Below are 13,252 nucleotides of genomic sequence, written 5' to 3' on the forward strand. Positions count from 1 at the left end.
TGGTGGGTCCCAGCTCCCGCAGGCACCCCAGACGATGGGAAAACCCTGGCTCTCCAAAAACAACAGTAAAAACCCTTCAATTTTCAAACTGGTATATAGAAGGTCTCACCCACATCCAGAGACAAAACAGTTTAACAAAATGAAGCAACAAGCAGTCACTGATTTGAAGAGGATGCCTTAAAAGACATCCAAGGAACAGCAGAGGGATGATTTTGTGTAACCGCTTTCCATCAAATAAAGCTGGCTTATGTATCATCAGTAATTTGAGCCCCTTAGATAATGAGAATAGCTCATCCCCTCCCAATTCTTCTTTAAACGAGGAGTTTATTAGGGCGGTTGTTTTGTTTTTAAGTGGAGCAACCAGAGCATGTACTGAAAGAAAGAATAAAGTAGTAATGCACCAGAGTTCCTGTATCAAGGGCAGGTCACTCGCATGTTAAGCAAACTCTCAGAGACCAGCATCCTCATTCCTATGGCCTCAGTGACGATCTGTCCATGAACTGGCCTCGCCACAAAGCACGTAGCAAGGCACAATCCTGAAAACTGATCCCGTAACACGGAGTTATAATTTAGAAAATAAAGTTGCTTGCATACCAAGAGTACCGTTTCATCAGGACTGCCTCGCTCACACCATGCTGTCTTCCACTGTGGACAGTAAATTCTAGGATGCCATTTTTGTCTGTTCACGTAACACCTGGCACTTTGGGGTCCTAGACTCAGAAATAAATAACATTTCCTGCTATCCATGATAGTGAGAAATCAATTGAAGCCACAGATTTCTTTGGCCTTCTGTGTGTTTTTTAGAGTAACCGATACCAGGAGTTCTCTCTTGCACTCACACACCTGTATCTGCATCTCAGAAGATGCAGCATATTGCGTTGGCACGGTAAAGATAAGGGAGATGTTGTACTCTGTACCCCAGGGAAAGGGCGTAGAGGCAGACAAGCCACACACAATCCTGACTGCAGAAGCAGAGCACCCAGGCAGTAAAGCAGAGTGTGTAGCTACCAGCAGGTGCACCCTCCTCATCAGCTATCCAGCTACTGAAGACAAAGAGAGCACCAGAGGACAAGACACAGCACTCTGTACCTGCAGGTGCCTTTGCCTCTCCACAGCCTCCCAGCCCAGCAGGAGACACGTTCAGGGGTTGACATGAGCAAGCCACTGCTCTGCAACTGTACCACACTTTGAAACAAGTCATCATATCCTGCTCTCCTCTTACTTGTGTAGTCTGGACTACCCCTGAATCTTCATGTTCCCCCAGGACCTCCTCTCTCTTCTGCAAACTGCTTTTTCTCATATGCAAGCGAGAATGAGCTGCCCCACCTGTATAGGATTTTAGGAGACAGGTAGTAGTGCTGCCTCGCTCTGACAGCTCTCACATGCCCAATTCCTCCTTGTGCACAAACCTGCACAACTCTCAGGATTGACATGCTCCACAGGGGCTACAACCATGATGGGAGCATCAGTTTTCCAGAAGTTATTCCAAGAGGAAAAGTGCTTTTAATTGGAAGACACCTTAAAGATGCACACAATTGCACACTTGGTTTCCACTACAGGAGGGTTTTCGTGATGTTTTCTTTGTGAATGAACATGGCACTGTCAGTCTCCAGACCCACCTGCAAACACAATACTACAAAAGGCTCTTGCAGTGCCTTGGTTTGTGTAAGTATCCCCAATCACTGTTGCAGCTATTCTACAAGGGGCAGGGATGTCTCAAAAATAGACCCCTCTGCACTGTGAGTCCAAGTCAAAAACTGCTGTTGGTGCTATAAGTTTTTCAGCTATAAGTATTGTGTATATACATACCTTTATCTTCCTGGCACACTGAGGCTGTTCAAGGGGTATTAGGCATCTAAGCCTTGTGCTTTTCCTGGCGATGGATCCATATGCTCCTAAGCTTGGAAGCAGCACTGCACTAAGCCAGCTCTCCTCCCAGCCTCAATGGGCTTTGTGGTTGGAAAACACGCAGCAGAGATTGGGCTAGAAAGGCCCTCGCAATCCAGACAAAGCCAGGATCAGGTTTCAATAAATGGACTTTTCAACAGATTGATCTAGATGATCATGAATAAGTGATAGGACAGATATAAAGAGACTTAGCTAATGGATACAAGATTGGTGGGGAGGGGGGAGTCCCTGACACCCTAGACCCTTATGGGAAGGAATGCAACCTTGCTGTTTTTCTGATGTCAGTCTGAAATGAAGTCATACCCTCAGTCCCTGGGTTATATCTGATCAGCAAAACCTGGACCAGCTGCTGGAAGGGAGGAGGCGGCCCATGAGGCAACAGGTAAGGAGAGAGATAGAAGCAAGAACAGCTGAGATGGCAGCGGCCAACATGGAGCAGCTGGGAAGAGGGTCAACACCTGCAACAGCAGCAGTGATAACAAAAACAAAAGTCTACTTCTGGCAAGGCACAAGGATGACATGCTGCAGAGCAAAAAGGGACTGGATTTTACACAGGAAGGACCCGTGGTTTCCGCACAGTGGCCCGCTGAGCCTAGGCAGCCGCTGCAAGCCAGCACAGCTCACGGAGCTGAGCACAAAGCTGCAGCCATGGGTCCTGCTGCTCCGGAGCTGCAGCCCAGGCTGAGCCCATGACTCAGACTAGTTCTGCCAATTAGCAGCCCCATTCCTTACTAATTAGGCAGAAAAGCCCTCAGTCTGCCAGCAGCTCTGCAGAATAGCAGTATCAGGAAAAGGTCTGTACATTTTATATCATCTAATCTAAGAGCAGTTTGTCATTTCTGGTCACTGATGTATGTGCACTGCTTCCCACCCCTCTTTTGCCTCCCCCTTCCATCTGTTCTGTTTCTCTCTCCTCCCCCAGTTTGGCTGCTGCACAGCTGCTCTTCTCCCCACTCTCCTGCACATCTCCCAACTTCAGATATCCCCCAGGAAACGCCTGGTCCTTGAAGGTAATTCTTGATCTTCTCAAAGGAGCAACTACCCACTACAGCAATCACACCAGCTCCTCACCATGAGAGCGGAGGGAGTGAACCCCCATCTGTCTCCACATGCTTCAAGGCTGCCCTTTACCATCAGTATAAGGTGCACAGAGAGGAGGAGGAGGAGGAGGTGGCAGGTGTGCATCCTTACAGACTTCACTGCAAGTGCTCTCCAGGCCCACTTTGAGATGAGCTGCCCCCGGCCCTGCAATACCACCATGGACAGTGGACTCACTGCCCTCCTCGGGTGAAGCAACAGTCCTGCAGAGCTTGCAACCACCTGAGAACTTCTCACCAGCCTCAAAAATGCATACTAAAGTTCCGTTCATAAAAGCCAGCACCACTTCCATGCCTTCTCTACTAGCTCTTCCTTACCTAAAACTAGAATTAAAACAAGTCATTCTCTAGGGCACATTACTCACATGGATAACTACAGATGTATATTCCCTGTCTCTGAACATCCTTGACATGTCACAGCAACACTGACTTTCCCCCATCTTCTCTGTAGCCCTGAAAGGAAGGAGGCAACACGGCATGTGCAAAAGCCTAGCCTGGTCCTAGCAAAGCATTCACTGACCAGCTAGTGGCTCCATACTGAGCAAGTGAAGAGCTATCCTTGCCCTGCCTTCAACTTGGACATTGCTTTGGGTCCCCTCTCCCTCTTGCCACCAAGTACATAGTGAGGCTGCTTCCTTGCAGCTTCCTCCCTCTCTCAAATTTGGCCAATGGCTTCAAGGCTGAAGCCTTGAACAGCTGAGTGGCATTCAAGGTCCACAGAGGAGAGCTCAGGGCCTCAGGAAGCCACAAGGACACAGCAGTCTATCACAGAGACGCCAGCTCCAGCATCCTGCTTTCGAGCAGCCACAATGCAGTGTGTTTCATAAAAATCTCAGAGAGCCCTGAAACAGCATTTCTTCTGCAATGTTTATTACGCATAATTTGGGATTATATCCAATAGCTTTTTGCATCTTACCAAATCCTTGACTTCAATAATTCCCCACCATGTGGAGTTCTACCATCTACTCACACATTATATAGAAACGTACACTTTTTAATCAATCAATCAGTCTCATCACTGTGAAACAGAAAGTCCCTTCTTCTCACAGTCAGAGGTGGAGAAACGGAGGAATCCAGTACACGTTCTCTGTCTCATCCATTATTTTCTGCTCTTTTGCCATGTCTACCCCTATTTGTCATTTCACCAATAAAGTATTCTCAAGGTTTTTAAACTCCTCATGTGAGACATTTTCCTGGTGTTTGATCATCCTCAGTGTCCTTCCCTCAAACACCGCACAGAAAGCAAGCAGAGTGCCTCTGAGCTGGAATGTGCTGTCAGCCACTCTGAAATAAGAGTGAAAGTGGGGGAAAAGGGTGAAACAGCCCACACAAGTAAGAAGTTGGGGAACAGTAAAGACAGCAGAGTCCATGTTTCACTATTTTTTCTTCTAAAATCATTGGGGACAAAGACGTGTGCCAGTAGCAGCATCCAACTACTAGATAGGGATGGCAGCATTATGAATAACAATGGAGACACGCAGAAGTTTTTAATAAACATCCCTGGAAAGTACCCCTCTTGCATCACACCGAGATGCTGAAGTGCTTTCCCATATATTAGTAAATGGAAAGGACGTAAAACATTCTAAAAATCATCAGGTCCAAGAGTTCCCAGAGATCTGTCCAATAAAGTTTCTCTCACCAGCTGATTCTCACCCCTGCCTGTGGCAGGGGGGTTGGAACTAGATGATCTTTAAGGTCCCTTCCAACTCAAACCATTCTATGATTCTATTCTATATTCATTTTTTATAAGCCTGGAAATGCTGAGGAAATTCCAAGAGACTGGAAGGGTCAGAGCCTAAACAAGGGTGATAGCAGGATTATCCCAAGCAACCACGGGTTGCTTAGTCTGACAACCCCAGGGAAAATACAGAGTTTTTGCCTTTAGCTTTTACAACTTAAAAGATACTCTAGCTTTAATGACTGTCCAGTGCCAGTCAACATGTGGAAAGAAGTCCAGTCAAAAAGACTTCTTCATTCTTTGCATCCAAGCATAACAGATAAATAGGACAGTAACAGATTCTCATGGAATTGATCATATAGAACACAGTATTCTGACAAAAGTCAGCCCTTGAGGAGCAAACAGCAGCAAAGGGATCTCAAAACAGTTGTTATGAATGGGGAAAATCATGACCCGTTGGGGGAGTTTCTAACAAAACTCTTCAGAGACAGGGTCAGTACTATTTTGTATTCTCATCAAGGACCTAAAATCAAAAGTAGTACTGACAGTACCAGCAGATGCCAACATCTGGTAGATCAGTAAGTACCCACAAGGATGAGACCATTTGAGCAGTGTGGATTCCACAGTCTGCTTGTTTGAACAAAATGGGATTAAAATACAGCCAAACAGAAAGGTCAGCTTCAAGGAAGAAGGAATGCAAGGAGCACTTCAAACAGAGGAATGTCTTCTGGGAAGTCACAGACCCGAAGAGGATTGCAAACTGCTGAACAGAAACTCTCAGGACATTTGGTTGCAACAAGAGCTGATGCATGTCTGGGATGTATAAACAGGAGTAAGGAAGTTTACTGCTTACTTATGCCACGAGGTGTGAGAAAGAAGCCTTTCAGCGAAAATCTAAAAAACTCGGTCATTTTTGCTATTCAGAAAGATCCCTTGTAATGCAAAAGTACTTGTGAAAATGTTAATGTCATTATGTAGATTTGCCAGAGCTAGGGCTGTGCTATCTAGCCCAGACACTGATAGCATGGGGATCAAAGCAGCATGTGGCCCAGCGTGGGCTGCAAACCTCACCTGGTCCCTGCATACTCAACTAACTACACCCTGCTGAGAGGACACGGCTGCCAGCAGTACTGAGACCACTGCTCTGCTACCTGCTGCCTCACCTTTGTCAGCAACCCGGTGCTGGAGAATAATTACTTGCAGACAGAGAAGTTATCTGGGACGAAACAACTCTCATGAAGTGGAAGAAAAGTAGGACCCAAAAATGGATGGAGCTGCCAGACACTTTAGAAATGAAGCAGGATTTATTTTAAAACAAGGTTGTGTAACCACTTGAAGAAACTGCAAAAAGCAGGGGATCCTACAGAAATAAGAAGCCTTTCCAGAAAGTGTGATTCAGCCAAATCTTAATCATTGGCTCGAGATGCAGGTAGCAGGAATAAACAGGACTAATACACAGCCCTGGTCCTAACACGAATTTTCCCCCTTCTCATCAAATACACCAATCACTGCATCTGTGAGAGGCCCCGCCACTGGCTCAGTTGCTATGATGATTATTGCATTAATAATGCCAGGACCCAAGAGTCCCCGGATGCTGTGCCAAGTGGTGCGTGGCAGACAGCCCCTCCATAGGTGTTTTTCCTGGGACTCGGCTCTACAGCACTGCTGAACTGTGTGCAACCTCAGATGGAAATGAGACAGAACCACAGAGCTTAGGGTAACTGGAGGATAACCAGTAAACCCAGACTTGCAGAAGTTTCAGTCTTAATGATCACATTTAAATAGCTCACACATTCTCCTTAAAGCAAAATGGGAAATAAGAAATTGCAAAACATTTGTGATTATTATGTTTTTTAAAAAAAAAAAAGTGAGGCAAGAAGTGAAACCGGAGCGGTACGAGGTGGTTTTGGAGGCAGCAACGGGGCAGCTGCAGGCTGGCACAGAGAGACCCAGCTTCCCTTCACGTGGGGGCTCCCATCCAGCGCCTGCGCCAGCCCACCCTCACTCCGCTGATAGGATCTGACAAGGTCGCAGCTCACGCAGCCTGGCTCCAGATGAATGCCCTAAGGAGGGAGCTAACAGAACTCCCTCTCTTCAGCCAGACACTTCTTCATGTCACCCTTGGCACAAGAGCTTTCTTCCCCGCAACTGCTGCTCCAGAACAGCACAGCCAGGCCCTTCTGCCCTACATCTGCCTCTTTATCACTCTGAACGGTTTTGGGGAGATGCAGCTGGGATGAAGGATTCTGCGTGTAGGAACATCCACGCTACACCAGCCCCATGGATATCGTCAAGGACAGTGGTACTTCTCTTTAGCTGAACTACACAAACTAATTAAACGGAGAGGGGTTGCTCTGTTTAATGTAATGCTCATGCATTACAAACGCAGCATGGATGTAATAGTCAGCATTTTTCTGTCTCTTCCCAATCTCTCTGGATCCTCTTTTCTAAGAGGTCACAATGTTCTCGGTAAATTAAGAGGAAATCATCAGGGAAAATCGGCAAAGCATGTGTTTCTCAGGGGAGGAGAGAGGCTTGGTGGGGAATACTCCTTCACGGAGCAGCCTCACTGCTGAAGAAGACAATGCTCTATCTATGTTTCTTTCCAAAATGGCATTTTCCTAAACCAACGGTTGTTAACACATGGGCACTCAGCTTGCAGTTATCTGGAAAGACAGCACATCACTCAGGGTCAGCGTCATCCAAGTCAGCTGAACCATTTCCCTCGTCTCAGACAAGAGTCTCTGGAAGGATTCTCCATGACATCCGGCCACGCTCCTCTCTCACAGGAACTCCACCTTCTCCCAACTGCAGGGACCATGGGGAGGGCAAACCAAGCTGTTGAGAAACCTAATCCAGCATGCCATGTATGAGCTCTCCCCATCCAGCACAAGCTGGGCTCCCTGGGGACACTGATCTCTGAATGATGCAGCCAGGCAGCTTCAACTGAGAGCTAAAAGCTGGTGAGAATCGCATGTGCAACCAAAGATCAGACCAGTCCTGTACCTGCTGCACCCATGCACAAGGCAGGCTCCACACTGCAAAGATACATTCAGTTCTTCTCCTTACCCATGTGCTCTGTCTGCAAATGTTTACCCACATGAGTTTACACCAGGAGTAAGGAGCCATCAGATGCCTGGAGGACCGCGTGTACAGTTGAGCATCATGTGGCCAGCAAAGGGCCGTGTTCTGCAGACTTGCTGATGGCTTTGTGGAGTAGTCAGGCACTTCCCAGTTGCATCAAGCACTCAGCACACCAGCGCAGCAGCCAGGGCAAAGCTGCCAGAGCAAAAGAGATCTGGCAGAGCTGCTTGCTCCCCACCTCAGTTTGAGGCCAAGAAAGCAGCTCAGATGCTTGCATGGTGGCAAATCAGGTAGCCCTTGCACTCCTCCATGGACTTCACCCTGAGACTCCCTGCTGGTCTGCATGTGTCTCTGGGGGAGGTGGCTCCTCTCCCCACCTCCAGGGCAGATGTCCCAGGCCACAAAGTAGAGACAGGCTGTAACCAGGGAAAGATGTGGGACAGTAAGTGACGACCAGGCCAGCCGTAGGGAGGACAGCTCGGACCACTACAGCCGTGCAGGCCATGAGCACAGGATCCCCCCTGCCTTTCTCTTCCCATGTCGGAAAGCTTAAGGATTTGGGGGGATTTATTTTACAACACAGAAGAAAAGCTTTGCAGTTCACCAAATGAGCAATGAGAAAAAATGTTTAACGCTTAAAATGCCAGCATTTCTAGGCCAGTGGCACATGAGCAGAAGGAGAATGGCATCTGTGACTCCAATGGATGCTGCTGCTCAGTGCAGACTGACCATGGGGCCATGCTGGCTTGTCACTCCAACTGGAGAGCAGAGAGGGGTGGGATGGGAGAAGTATCTCCTTTAACCCTGGCCACGACATTCCTGCTCCTCTGGGGGAATTGGAGAGCGAGTCACATCCTGTGTCACCCCACATCCTGCCCACACTCCAGACACGCAGGGAAACTATTATCCGTCACCGTGCCACAGCCCTGGCTTCCAGGGCCCCTCCTCCCTGTCTGGGCACAGGACTCGCTGCCGCAGCCAAGAAGGGAGACAGCAGAGCGCACACACCATCTTAGCTCCTCTGCTCATACCCGGCTGGAGCAAAGGCATCATCCGTCACATCCCTGAGCCATGCTGCACACCAGACCTCAGGTGGCAGAGGCACACATCTTTGTGCTGGACCACTTGCTGAGGATGAAGGCTTTCTAACCTGGCCCGCTTGGGACGCTGCAGGGGAAGAGTGGCAGCAGCACGCACCCCGCCTTCTTGCTGTCCCTGGGGTCAGCACTCAGAGGAAGGCACGACACATGGGAAGCCCTTCAGCAGTGTCAAGCTAACACAACCAGCCAAAACTACTCCCCCCTTGGTAGAGACAGGATGATAAGTAGGTTGAACCCATCACTACATCACTTATCATAGATAAACTTCAAAGAATAGGAACTCCTTTGGTCTCCAGCATGCGGAGGGAGGAACCAGGGAAGCTGGGAAGAGCCACAGCATCCCCACCTAACCCCAGACACTGACCACATTGCTGAGTGTGGTATCTAAATGCTGCAAGCACAGCATGGGAGCCTGCTAAGGCAAGATGAACAACACGCTAGGGTTTAAGCTATTCATTGTAAGGGATGACATGCATCCCCTGGGACAAACTTGGCTTCTGCTGCAGCAGAAAGAGGTGGAGCAACTCCCTCCTGCTCAGGCATTGCTCTCCCACCAAGAACCCCCCATGAAGAAAGAGGAAGAGTGGCCAGGGTGCAGCAAATGCCAAACATTCCCGCTCCGAGGAAGCCACGTTCCCTCTCTCCCGCCCCCACTGCCTTTCCTGCAAAGCAAAGCTTGATGCTTTCCCACACATGCTCATGCCAGATCTCCAGCCTTAGCCACTTTGCTTCACCGGGGTTTAAGCCTGTGGTTTACAAGAGATGTAAGACTCCTAGAGAGTCCCTGGCTTCAGCGATGCCCGTCAGCGCTCCCCTGGAAATCCCTGTTTCTCCAGATGACAGCATAATCACGCCTGGACAAGCAGAGCCGGACAAAGCAGGCAGTTCTCTGCTGGGTGCTACTTGCTGAGACACGCACCTCTGGGCATCCCCTCTCCAGCCTCCCATTTCCCTCAGGGGCTTCAGGCCCCTCAGCGGCTACTCCTGTTGCAAGAGCCCAGCAGGTTCCTCGTGACAGAGGGGTGGGCATAAAGACTCTGGTGAAATGGCCCTTTGGGAAACCCTGGCCTCCATCTGATTAGATACAGGCAGCCCAGGCTTCCAGGAGCAGCAGGGTAATCAGTTAATGGCTGAAAGGATCCTGGGCGATGTGCTGTGCATGCCGCGGGGCAGCCCCAGGGGCAGCCACTCCTTCCTCGCTGGGGCCAGGTCTGGGAAAACGTCTGTTCTGATAAAGAAAGAGGTTCGCTGGGGAGGGGGCAGGCCCGAGCCCATCAGCTGCTCCAGGCCACCCACAACAGGCTGCTCTGGGGGGCTGCCAGTTCCCCCACCGCACCCAGGACATGGCAAGGGCCAGTCACTGGGTTTAATGGCCTGGAAACCAACTGGAGGTTGGAGTGGGAGGACGTCTGATGCCCCTGGCCCCAAACAGGAGATTTCAGAGCTTAGCCACAGGCCTCAGGATGGCCCCATCGCCCCACAGAGCCTGCCGTGCCCACTGCCAGTGCCATGGGTACCCGCTGTCGCCCACAGGGCCAGCAAGGGCTGCCCCAGCCTCGCACCCACCTGCCCCTCACAACCAAAGGCAGCATCAGGCTGGGCTGGAAACCTGGGTGTGCTCAGGCAAGGAAAGAGGCAGAGAGAATTTCGGGGGATCTGGGGTGTGCACGGCACTGGGCTATGTCCGTTAAGGCTGCACATCACTTTCCCCCTGGGGCAGTGCAATGCCCCCACGGCTGTTGTTGCCCAAGGGCACTGCAGGCGCACACGGGACCAGAGCCCACGGCTAACGGGTTCAAGCCGCCAGCGTGAAGGTGACTGGACAGAGGCACGGAGGGGCAGAGGACCGAGGCGGGCGCTCCCTCTCGTTGCCGGCTTCCCGGCTCCTCACCGGGCTCTGCCCGGTGCCGCCGGCGGCGAGCCGGGCTGTGACACGCACACACTGGCGGGAGCAGGCTCCGGACCCTTGAGTCGCTCCAGGGGATTAAGGCAGCAAGCGAGCCGTCTCTGGGCAGCCATGACTATCATGCGACAAATCCTCTCCTCCCGCAAGCAGCCCTCAGCCTGGATAGCTGGAACCGCACATCGCTCGGGCTCCGGCTCCTGTAACCCGCTCAGCTCCCCGCAAGGGCTGCCTGGTGCCGCGCTGGGCCTGGGGAGCGCTTGGGGACAGAACCCGCCGCATCTCCGCGCTCAAGAGAAAGTGCAACCGGGACCGCCCCGGCGAGGGGGCAGCGGGGGCGCGGCGAGCCCCGCGGGGAGCGGAGCATCCGCCCGCGGCAGCCCCGAGCCCGGGCACGGCGCCCCGAGCCTCGTCCCACCCCGGCCGGCCGGCCTCTGCCCGGCTCCCTCCACCTCCTCCAGCCCCCGGGCAGGGGCGAGCAGGCGGGCAGGCAGCCCCCGCCGCCGCCGCGCCCCCCGTGCCCGCCGCTCCCACCTGGCAGAGAGAGGCGTCCATGGGTGCCGCCCGCACGGACCGCTGCCGGCCGGCTCTCAGCGCCACACCGCCGCGGCCGGGCAGGCACGGCTCGCCGGCCCTGGCTCCGCCTCGCCGGCCGCGGGCAGCGGGGAACGGCCGGGCCGCCCCGCTCCGCCCCGCCCCGCCCCGCTCCGCCCCGGGGCGCGGGGAGCGCGGCCGCTGCGGCGGAGTCGGCCGGCGCGGCGTGTGCTCGGGCACTGAGGAGCAGGGGAGCTGGCCACGGTGGCTGCGGGGGAGCCAGCAGCTCGAGAGAGGGATGCTGAGAAGGGTTTGGAGTACGGGAGGTGCCGGCCGAGCCCGAGCAGCCGGTGCCACCCACGGACACGCAGCGGGGAATTGGGACCACCACTGTGTGCAGCCACAGCAGCCACGCGTGAGGTTTGGAAGGACAAGGGACGTCTTCCGGAATAGCAAACATTTTGGGTTCGGGGTCCCTTCAGGAGGGCAGCATAGCATTATATCGTGAGAGAGACCCATGACGGGAGTCCTGACAGCACTTCAAAATTATCTCTCTCAGATCTGGAACAGCTGGCATGGAGCAACAGGCTGTGTGAAGTTTGTCAAAAAAGTGTGGCCAGATCACAGCGCACGAGTACCTACACTGTGGCGGGTGTTTCTTGCAGTAGTAAGAAATCTTATCTTTATTCTGAAAGAAAGAAGGAAAACAAAAAAAGGGGGAAGCTTTTGGGATTGGGATTTTTTTGGTGAATAATGTGCTTTTTGAACAACATAAAAGACACAGGGTTCTGAGGGAGGTGGCAGTATCTTGTCCAGCCTCTGCCACAAGACAGAGTCACACCTAGGCCACTGCAACCAATGCCTGTGATGACCACCCCTACCAGCCTCTTCCACCTCCGCTATCTGGACCTTTTGGTAAGGTTTCCTAATATGTGTCACTGTCATGAGTCCTTCCTTTTTGATGTCAAGTCACTGAGAGATACCCTGGGCATGACTATCCAGCCTCTTCTGTACTTCCGCTGGATTAGCTTAATCTATACCACTTTCCCTGTTTTATGAAAACATCATGCAAGATGGCACCAGAAGCCTAACTACAGTCCTTATCTCCCATCTAATACTTCTATCCGCAAGGCCAATTACCCCATTAGTGAAGAGGATTAGATCAACTCAACAGTGATGTGACCTTGACAGTCCCCTCCGCAGCCACACATTTGTCATTGGGCTGTTTCTGCCACAGCCTGCCTTCTCCCCATGGAAAGACAGTTCCTTCTCTGCTATTGCTGCTTTTTGGCTGGCCAGCTTCTCCCTTCTGGGTGGTCACCAGGGGGCTGTGGAGCTCCTCACAGCCATGGGAAAGTTGAGGAGCACACCCCTCCTTTACCTCTTCTGCCTGACTGCCAAGGGTCTCCGCCAGCAAGCATCTCCAGCACCACATGTCGCCTCCCAGACTTCTCCAGTGGAGAAGCTTTGGCCATGGTTCCTGTCATCTGGGGCTGCGTTGCCCATCAAGGCATGACCCTCACAGCTGCATGTCAAGGGAGATCTGGCAACGAAGTGAAGTGGCAAGCTAGCAGCAAACCTGTTCCCAGCAAACACACCAAGCAACCCAAATGCACTCATCATAAACTTGGAGTTTTACCCTTGTTTCCTGGGCCACGGTTCTTGTGAGCTCCCTTTCCCTTTCCTGTTCATCAGCTCCCAGACACACACCATGGAAAAAATTTCTGCACACCCTGGAAAAAGTTCCTTAGCCCACAACTGCTACAGTTTTCAGCACGGTGACAGTGGTGCTGCACACGTATCACTGGGCTGTAAGGGAGCAGTTGCTGTTCCAGCCTCACAGATCTCCCTGCAGCTCTGAGGCAGAGGCCTAAGAGAGATTGGAAAGCCCAAGGTGAGGTAAGGAACCAACCTTTCAAAAGTCGATGTTTTTGTGTTAACACTACTG

General features: G+C 51.8%; 1 protein-coding gene across 1 annotated transcript in view; it reads right to left on the minus strand.

The window, feature by feature from the left end:
• Positions 1 to 11,340, minus strand: part of LOC137667137 (unconventional myosin-X-like) — a 94,728-nt gene extending 83,388 nt beyond the window's left edge. Inside the window, exon 1 of the mRNA XM_068407673.1 lies at positions 11,305 to 11,340. Coding sequence (XP_068263774.1) covers positions 11,305 to 11,325 — 21 coding nt within the window. The 5' untranslated portion in view covers positions 11,326 to 11,340. The remainder of the gene's footprint in view (positions 1 to 11,304) is intronic.
• Between the last annotated feature and the right edge of the window lie 1,912 nt (positions 11,341 to 13,252).

Source organism: Nyctibius grandis, chromosome 9 (genome assembly GCF_013368605.1).
Source record: "Nyctibius grandis isolate bNycGra1 chromosome 9, bNycGra1.pri, whole genome shotgun sequence".
Classification (NCBI taxonomy): Eukaryota; Metazoa; Chordata; class Aves; order Nyctibiiformes; family Nyctibiidae; genus Nyctibius; species Nyctibius grandis.